The sequence below is a fragment of the Pinus tabuliformis genome, chromosome 5_1 (assembly GCF_031772625.1).
Source record: "Pinus tabuliformis cultivar Carrire ecotype Pingquan chromosome 5_1, CPIR1, whole genome shotgun sequence".
Lineage (NCBI taxonomy): Eukaryota > Viridiplantae > Streptophyta > Pinopsida > Pinales > Pinaceae > Pinus > Pinus tabuliformis.
The window spans coordinates 387,912,728-387,923,254 of record NC_142305.1 but is presented as its reverse complement, the minus strand read 5'-3'; the positions used below and the strand labels follow the sequence as shown (position 1 = coordinate 387,923,254).

Below are 10,527 nucleotides of genomic sequence, written 5' to 3'. Positions count from 1 at the left end.
GGAGTGAGGATGGACACTGTATTCTCCATGTGTCATGCACTATGGCCAGGACTAATAGTCGTAAGCCTAATGAAGGCATTGGTATGGAGAATGGTGGATTAGATAAGTATTTGGGACCGATATTCTTTGAGGATTTGTATCCAAGAAAAGAATAGTCATGAGAACTGATATTCTTTGAAGATAAGGTATCTAAGATAAGAATAGTCCTACGAGGACATACTTGGTGAACATCCAGATAGGGTATTTGCCTAGAGAGACGTTGGTGTCAAAATTTATGCCTCCCAACATTGTGCTATGATCTAGTGGAGAGATAGAGCTTGTTATTCAAGACCTTGCTATGTTTGACAATGTTGGTTATGATGATGTTTATGAATTTGAGTCTCTTCTTATGAAAATATTTCAATTTAAGAGTATATTGTTGTATCATTATGAATACGTCCCTAATTAAGAGGGAGTGTTGAAAATGTAACTAGTGTCGGTCTTCATAATGTAATACAAATGTATCATTGATGTACTTATTATATCCATTTATTACATTCATTATTATTATTTTTATTTCTAATCAAAGCATATTCTTCAAGCTTATAGGGTTTATTGAGTCAAAAGAAAATTTATTATGAATCAAAGAAATGTAATTGAATCAAAGACCCATTTGGACTTCTTGTAAGAAAAAGAAAAATTATTTTACGAGTCAAAAAGTCAATTTGTCATCCACAAGACCAAGTCAGCCCTACATGGAAAAATCAGCCTAGAAGATGCAGTTATTCGACCCCCTGTAGAGTTATGAATACAAGACAATTTAACCTCATTCACTCACTCATCTCACACATTGATTTATGTGCCAAAATACAAGAAGAAAGATAGTGAAGTCAAAGGAGAGAGAAGAAAAGTCAAGGGAGAGAAAATTCATATTTTTGGCTTTTTTATTCACACGTGCAAAGGTTTTGGTGCAAATCTGTGAAATTGGTGAATTATGCGATCTTACAAGCTTTGACCAGTGTTGACTTTGACTAGGTTGGAGGAGATTTGGAGCATTGTCTTAAGTCTTTGTGGCAGTGTTGGTCTTGGTCTTGGACCTTGGATATCTCACTTTGATCTGATTCTACAAGAAAAGAGTTTTTGGGTTTCCCCCTTGAGGGGTTTTGCTCTAGCTTAAAGCCTAATTTTTGGTGTTCTTTGTCTCTTTGTGGTCTTTATGTTTTTTGTAATTGCTTAATGAAGAGAACATAATTTTAATATGGAGCCAACAAATATTCACAAGTCATTATCAAGTTAGGAGAAATCATCATTATCTACTTGCTTTTGGTTTCTTCACACATGTAATACTATGTGTCACTAATACCAAGTGCCCAAAACCACCATTGTCAACCTAACAACCTCGACTCTTTCACTAAGTCAAGTTTACCTAACAATCCCCCCTTTACACTTAACTAAGGAAATTCTTTGAATCCAATTCAAAAACAGGCATGCTCTCCACCCCCATCAACTAGGCCTACATTCTAGACTTTAATGGTAGGGATACACATGCAAGGTCTTATAGTCATATGCCCATTTACTTGTAATTTACAAATTTCTATCTCTAAAGTTATTATATCTTTTCTTCTTTTTGTTATTGTTGTCTTGGAACTTATGTTTTTTTTTTCTCAATCTGTCTACTCCCATTATTTATACAAAAATATTACAGCAAGGCCATGGCCTTGAAAGTCCTGCCATGAATTTGGCATGTTACAAAAAGATCATGATCTCAGTACAGTGTGAACCTTCAGCAGTATTTTGACTACACCTACGACATGACACAGTGTTGAACAAAAACTTAGACGAAACTTGCACAGCTAGACAATGGTAGACATAAACGACACATTGACAGACAGAGACCTGAAACATGCAATAACTTCGAGAATCAAAACAGAGTCGAGCTCCTACTTCAGAAACTGCAAGGGCAAAAACCCGGGCTGGATCAGTCATCCTCAGAGGTGTAAGGCTCCTCGACGACCCTGCACCCGAATTGAAGAGAGTCCTCCGAGTCAGAATGAGGAACCGCCAAGCCTGTAGGTTCACCACAAGCTGGCGCACTTGGACCTGCAAGGACAGCCAGATTCGCCAGCGAAGCACCTCCCATGGCTTGGCGCTGATTGTCCACCGGATTCGCCATCCTCTGTTCTGCGAGTGCTCCTGGATGGGCTGCTCCCGAACCCCTATTATCTTCACATTTTTCTATGGTGACTGAGACTATGAAGGTGGAGTTGGCGAGAGAACACGGGATGCAATAACACACAGTGGGATGAGCAGCATGCTCACAATCAACCCTCCCAGTTCTTCCACGACCCCTGCCTCTTCCGCTTCTGGTGGCCGGGGGACTGCTCCGCCTAGGTTCCAACGTGTCTGAGGATCGCTGAGAGGTCGCGCGGCCACGGGAGCCACCACGTCTGCTCCCCATCCTAGGTCGTTCGCGCGGCATTGCAATGTTCAGTGAATTGTCGAGAGAGTGAATACACGGAGAGGAGTACCCTAAGCGAGGCGAAAACAAAACATCAATTGAACCATAAGATCCCGGAACCAGAAAGGGAATGACGGGCCTAAGTTCGCTTGCAGAGAAGCTCAGAGAGACACACAATGCTGCAATCCATGAAGCCGCAGAGGAATGCGACAAAACCGCGGGAACGATTAGCTTATGGAGCGCCATAGCACAGTTAACCAGGCAACAGATGGAGGAAGTAAATGCCTCCATTAATAGGCTTGTGCGAGACCACCTCGCCTGTCCTGCCTCATAACTCGTGGCGTATTGGGGCTGACACCTGCCCACGTGAAACGCCATCCGCATACCCTCCGAGTTGTCAAACACCCACATCCGGGAGTCTTGGAACTTATGTTACCACCCTCTTGCCTTTATGAATGCACCCGGAGATCCACCATAATTGTTTTCTAAGAGAATCCAATGCCTACATCTTTAAGTAATCCATTCACCTCTCAATTCCAACATGGCTCACATAATTGTGCCCAATAAAAGTGCATTCTCCACACATCAATCTCCTTCTCAAATCAAATTAATCTTGACTCCTTCACCAACTTCCTTGACTTCTTATTGTGGCTCTGATACTAATTGTTAGAGATGAAAATACAAGATTTATAAATAAGAACAAAACATACATAGCAACAACACATATATAAAACAAACATGCCATGATTTACTATGAAAAATTGCAACCGAAAAAAAAAAAAAAAAAACCAACCTAATAATGGATTTATTATCTTTTGGCTTAAAAGAAGCCAACCCTACTAATACCCTGACCCCAACCAAGTGAGCCTTTTTCTTGCTCAATTTTGGCTCATAACAATGAAGAATCCCCAAACTTCTTTAAATGTTTAAAATACATGTAATATCATGGATCACCAATACTAGGTGCTTAAAACTATCCACGGGGCCTTCACTGGAAGAACAATACCATACCACGTGCATTCATATAGGGGAATATATATTAAGGAAAAAATGACATAATATATTGAGCATACAATGGGGGTAAAGGGTTTTTATATTGGAAAGTATAAAAAATTGAGCTCAAAGTTAATGAAAAAATATAAAGAAATATAAAAATTGTTACTGAAAAAATGGATACCTACAATATGTAATGAAAGTAGGGGTTTTTTATATTGGGAATGTGTATTGGGTTCATATTCGTAGAGAGTTAAATAAAGTGATTTTTAGAAGTGTTTTCCAATATATAGTTAAATTAAAGGTATTGTTTAGTATGCCATGAATGCACATGATATGTCAGAAGTTCATTGAGTGAAATCCCTATAAAACTGTCACTTTTAACTTAACAACTTTAACTCTTTTAACAAATCAAACTCACTCAATACATCTTAAATACCTTAAATCGTATTTATAACATTAACAACCATACATAATAAACCTTATGTATTTTATTAATTTATCATTTTACTATTATTATCATTTTTATTTTTTTTAAACTAAATTTTATTTTTCTATTATTATTATTTTTTGTGTTTTTCACGAACACAACACCTTTACATTTTAGTCATATACATTTTAGTCATATATATATATATATATATATATATAATATCCATTTTTAAGGTCACAGCCAAGCCAGACACCAAATTGGTGTATGAGACCCCCTTGTTTGTGGGACAAAGGACCCACCTCCGCGCAGCGATTTGACTGCTAAGTCTACGAAGGCATACATACTCTACCCCCCTTTGGTTTTGAACCTGTGACCTCTTAGGAGGAAACACATGCTCTTAACCAGTAGGCCCACTCAAGCTGTATATATATATTTTGAAAGTGCTTGTCTCAACCAGATTTAAGAGATTATTAACATTGCGCCTTTTGATGTTTATATTGATAATTTTAAACAAATGTAAAACTTACCAGGACTATTATATTTATATGTACCATTTTTCATCTTAAATCCATAAATGAGAAGTATATATCTATGATTTTAAAATAAAATTAATATAGAAAATTATATGAATATTTTTTAATATGATATTAATATATTCAAATAAATATGTTGAGAAGTTATAATAAGACGAGTTACATCATTGGGTTTATAAACTTTAGAAATGTATCGTCTCATTTAATTCTTACTAAACCAAACAAAAAAAAACACACCTTTTTCTACATCTGCCAGCTTGATCTCTCGGGCACTCTAAAAACAGATATTGGCCAAGCTCCGGCACTCTAGAAAGAGATATTGCCAAATTCTTGGGCACTTCCTAATTGGAAACCTATCCCAAGCCGATCTAGATCCAGATCCGCAGAAACACTGACCTTGGATCCTCAATAGATGGATTCAGTAACAAATGTATAAAGATTTTAGTTCAAACCAAACAAAGCAGACAATGATGAGATGAAACTCTCCAGGCTACATGCCATCCTTAGCACTAATGGTTACACATTTGTCCATATAATTTCCACTAAGCATAAACACCGCATCCCTCACATTTTCCTGATTCAACATAAGTATCACTCTTATAATTCATAGAAAGGTTTCAGTACAACCCAAAGCACACTAAGGCAGCAACCAAAGTACCATTCACTACCCACCTTAGCTACCAAAACAGAAGGGGTGGAGTAGTAGTTTCAAACTTTCAAACACCCCTGTAAACCATACACTGAACAACATGTAATTCTCATGTATCCAGACCAGGCAAGAGAAATAAGGTTATCAATTCCACTTGCTTTATAATATTACCAGTATACCTCACCAGAACACAGGTCATCCTTGAAACTATGGAAGTAGTGAGAATCTTGCACAACAAACCCTGACAAACAATCTTAGAGATGAACTTGACGACAATGTGGGAGTCACTGCACACATGGAAGGTTCTTAATTATCCGGATAGGTGTCTCAGAGATTGTGTTAATGAGACACAGAGTAATTGCAAGCTTCTCACCATTGTGATAAAAGGATGGCTCTTGCAGGATATCACGGAGAACAAGGTTCCTGACTGTCCCATAATATTCCTCCTCTATCTGTTTGTTTAATCTCCTTAACTCGGCATATATTCTCTGTTTGAGTGTGTGATCTGTCTCCTGCTAGAAATACATGCATCCTGTTCTTCACCTGAATGCAGCTGCATCCTAACTCTATTCACCCTTCTATCCCCTGCTAGAAATGTATACATCCTGTTCTTCACCTGAATGCAGCTGCATCTTAGCTCTCTATTCACCCTCCTGTTTTCCATCATGTTTCTTACATCTGCTCTGCCATACCATCTACCAATAAAGGGATAGATATTCGACAGCAGCACATATGTTGTTGTGTCTTGTGGTTCAAACTTGAGTAGACATTTTGCAGGACATTTTCCAATCTCTACATTACCATGACTAATGCAAGTGCTTAGCAAGGCATGCCACACCCGGGGACCAGGTTCAAATTGCATTTTATTCATGAAGAACTCTGCATCAACTAATAGAGAAGCACAAGCAAGGTCATCCATTCAAGTCTAGTGCTCCTCTCGTGTAAATATAATAATCTCTAGCCGTGGAATCAAAATATCAATAAATTTTCTATTAGGTTCACATGACAGCGCACAGAAAGAATCCTGCCGTAGTTTGTATGACTTGACTTTATTCCTGCCGATTGCATTCATTTGTACAGTTTATGGGCTTGTTTGCTATTTCCATGCGGCTAGGCTAAACCTGCAATAATTGCAATCCATGTAATCACATTCTGTTTTTCAAGTTTGTCCAAGACTCCAACAATTTGCATGCTTCCTCTATATTTGCACGTGAGCATACATGGTAACAAAACCATTACCCATAGGCAGATAAATGGCCAAGAAACAGTGTTTCTGTCAAGTTTCTGTTTCTTGACCATTTATTGGAAACACTAACTGTTCTACCATTCCAGTGACATGGGGTTTCAAAAGTGTATTAGGAATAAAATGGGAAAAGTTTGCACACTGACTGAAAAGTAGCCGCTGACAGAACTTTCAGATTACCAACAGCGGATTCAACTCTATAGTAGACTGTTGAATATTTCAAGAGGGCTCATATTCCAAACCTCAAAGTACGGCAGCAGTGAAGTTGGGATGTCACAGCTCCAGGAAACATGTGTGTAAGTGCATGCATTCAATTGTCAAATGAACTGAACTGTAAGGCTTGAACTTAGTGGGCACCCAACGTTGACTGAATTCTTGCATGTACTTTCCTCCATCTTGTTCTTTGTTTCTTTCTTCATTTAGTCATATGGTACAGTTGTACTGGCATGACCTTTATCACCCTCTTTGTCGATCTCTATTGAGTTTCTGCAACCCAATGGCCCCTGCAAAATGTTTCTAGGCTCTAGGGTACATTAACCCCAACAGTGGTGCATAGGTCTCCCTCATGAGTAAATACAATTTGAGGTTGTCTTTATATCTAAGTTGCACGAAACATCGAAATGTTTCAGAGTTTCCGAAACGGGTACGTTTAGAAACATCACCTCCCAAAAATGGAAACGTTGGACGAAACATCAGCCGAAATGTCATATATGTATATATATAAAAGTATATATAAATAAATAAGTGAATAACAACACATTATCTTGCAAGAAAAAAGGGAATAAGACCCATAGATGACAATTTAGAAGGAAAAACAAGTCTATATTAACTCTCATAGATGATTACATGATGGTCGAGTTTCGGATATGTTTCGGAGTTTCAGGTACGGGTACAACCCGAAACGCCAGGGTCCTAGAAGTTTCATGCAATGTGCAACATATCTTTAAATAGAACAAGTTCACTCCAAATTGAAAGTAAAGCTGGAGTTGACCTACAAAGTGCAAAAGAGACTAGTAGCAGAAAAACTCAGGTAGTTAAAATGCTTTCTACCACTTTGTGTCAACCCATGGAAGTTATTGAGATGTATGCTGACTGGTTCAATGAATCCCTTACAAACATCCCACTTGTTGGCTTCGAGAGTATGGTAAAAGTTTAAATTTTAGCTTCATAAAGACTTTGGATGTGTCACAGTGAAGTATTTACTCACAACACAGGACTGGTCAACTAACTTTAAAGTAGCTACTACCAACAACTCTACCATTTGAATTGAGCCAATCACTTAAAGGTTACTCTTTACAAAAATGTGTATTGCTAAAAACAATTCCCAATCTCTCCCATGGGACTTGCAAACTTGTAATGAATCCAATCCCTGCAATAGATATGGATAGTTTAATAACATTGTCTATGCCAGCAGCTAGATCACTGCTTTTGAATGGAAAATGAAAGCCTTCCATGACAAATGCACTCTATCGGAGAAGATCCTTCCTTTTCATGGGCTAGATTCAGCCTTTGAGATGAAACAAACCCCAAAAGGTAACCATGTGCATTAGTTCGTACCTGCTTTAATCTGCTTCATTGAAGCCCAGCCATAAAAGATAAATAACCTTAACATTAATCAATTCTCCTCCTTCAATGTTACTTTCTCAATGAACTCACAGCTAATAACAACTGAACTTCACAAAAATTAAAATTCGTAATCAGTGTAATGTCAACTGACAAAATACTGCAATTTATAACACAAAAAATAAAATTTGTAATCAGTGTAATGACAACTGACAAAATACTGCAATTTATAACATGAAACATACATCTGGGTTACAAAAGAAACTGGATGTAAACATTTATATCTTCCATACCTGCTATTGGAGCAATTCTCTAGCATGAGCCACCAAATTGAACTTACAGGTTCTGTATGCTATCCTTGGTCCAAACAGGGTGAAAATTGTCTTCAATTCAAAAGGCTCCCACTGATCAGAAACACCAAATCTACAGGCTTAATATTCAACATAATCCTTCTACATAAGTAACAGAGAGCTTTTAGATAAAACTTAAAACCAAAGAAAACAGACAGCAATGACATAGAATTATCCAGGCTACCTGTCATCTAAATACTTACTACAGACAGGGTGAATATATCCTCCATCTCTAAGTAGTAGATAACTTTCAGTGCAAATGAAAGCAAGCACACAACAAGTAAAGTATTAGTTGTTGCCCACCCTAGCAACCAAAACAGGAGGCAGAGTAGTAGTTTCAAACATCACTATGCACTGTAAATTGAATAGAATGCAATTCTTTTGTATCTTGACACGGGACAAAAGAATGAAGATTGCCAATCGCACTTTGTTGTAGCTCTGATACCACTTGCTATAGCTCTGATACCAATTGTTGTGGATCTAACCCGGAAATACTATAGATTTGATATGAAAATATAAGATAATGCAAATATACCCAGAAACAATAAGAGAGAAATAGATAGAAATGATTCTTTATTATCAAAACCCTTAAGGTAGGGCAACACCATACATTCACTCCTTAAGGAAGGAGAACACTCCACAAGCCATATGTCTGTTCATATAATAATCCTTCACTATCTCCATGTGGAGTCTCTAGCCTCTATATAGGCCTCATACATACAATACCATGGGTCATTACCATGGTTCCCTCATACCATCAACTAATACTATGGGCTCATTACATTATTATTAACTACTTGTGGTCCCTTACATGATATGGGTTAACCACCTTATTTATTACTATGGCCCATCCCATTATTACATTATTACCTTGGGTACCTCCCTTGGTACCCCATATTATCCCCCCTAGGTATATAACATTCCACCCCCCTAAGCATGTTTCGTCCCCGAAACATGGGAAGAACATAAATAATAAGATCTACTCAAAAGAGTAGTCCACTGGTACCATGCACGTGCATCTAACCATCCAAGAGAAGGGTGAACCGTCGATCTCGCTGGTGCCTCGCTCGCTTGAGATGGAAGTTGACCATGGCAGCTCTTCTGTGTTGATGTGTAGTGGGTGGATCTTCTCTCCTCGTTATCCGTCATGTGACTACTTGGTTTCCATCTTGATGGTTGTCTTGCGGGGTGATGTGGGTGATGATATGTTGAAGTTTTAACCCATGATGTCTTTTTCTTTAATTCACCCTGCTGTGGTGCCTGTTGTGGTGTTTTCTTTTCCAATATGACTTCAGCCACTGAACCCTCATCAGATGTGTCAGTACCTGTAACCTGTTCTGCTTCAACCTCTGTTTGTGTTTGATTGTCGACCATCAACTGCTCATCATCTGATATGTCAGTCCCTGGAACATCTTCTGCGTCAACCTCCTTGGACTCTACCTGCTTATTAATGGAAATATCCTGTAATGTAATTTTCTTCTTTTTATACCAGAGCTTTAGGAATTTCTTCTGCACATTAATATTGAGAGTACCCGCAGATTCCATCCAAGGATATCCCAAAACAACATCCATATTATCCATCTCTGAAGTATAAAAATCACCATGCAACACATACTTATCCATAGAAAGCTTCAAATCCTTATAAATTTGAACATCCTCATCATCAACCTGTGTATTTTTAATTTGTTTAGCTGGAACTTGCAATTTGTTTGCCAAATTAACATTGATGAAATTATGCTTGCAACTAGTATTTATAGAAACAATGATTTTCTCTTTCTGAATCAATCCATGAACCTGCAATAAAGATATATCAGTCGGAAATAACCCCACATGTTTCCCCTTATCTTGTTTTCTAGTCTGAGACCATTTGTCCATAAGGAGTTTTTCCATTTCTTCATTCGAGAATTCGGACAAGGCTATATGGCCCAGTGAGTTCCACCATATGGCGGCCTCTTCTTTCAAAAAAAGTGGTACCATAAACTTCCATCTCTCCTCAAATATTTTCTTTAGGTTTTGTATGAATTCTTCAATAGTAGAGCTATTATCTTTTCTAGTAAAAGTTTCCATGAAGAGGATTTGAAAAAAAATTCACTTACTTTGGCGAGAATTTGAAATTGTCACAGTTTCGTCAATATTGCTCAGAATCTCTATTATAACCTGCTTTTAGAAATGGAACAATCATTCTGCATCTGCCCATGTGGTAGAAATCTTGATCCAGGCACTTGAAATTTCAAATCTGTGCTGCTACTCTCCCGCCGTCACCAAAATTTCTGCAAAAAGAGCTGATTTTAAATCAGCAATATCTCCCTCATCTGGACTCTGATTC

The 10,527-nt window shown here is 37.9% G+C and overlaps 1 protein-coding gene across 1 annotated transcript; it reads right to left on the bottom strand.

Moving 5' to 3' along the window:
- Window positions 1–7,694: 7,694 nt before the first annotated feature.
- On the bottom strand, window positions 7,695–10,091 carry LOC149165075 (uncharacterized). Its single transcript, XM_089429696.1, has 3 exons — window positions 8,386–10,091; window positions 8,145–8,255; window positions 7,695–7,956 (listed from the first exon to the last, which is right to left on the bottom strand). The coding sequence occupies exon 1, from the start codon at window positions 10,089–10,091 to the stop codon at window positions 9,132–9,134; it is 960 nt and encodes a 319-aa protein (XP_089285822.1). The 3' UTR covers window positions 7,695–7,956; window positions 8,145–8,255; window positions 8,386–9,131.
- Between the last annotated feature and the right edge of the window lie 436 nt (window positions 10,092–10,527).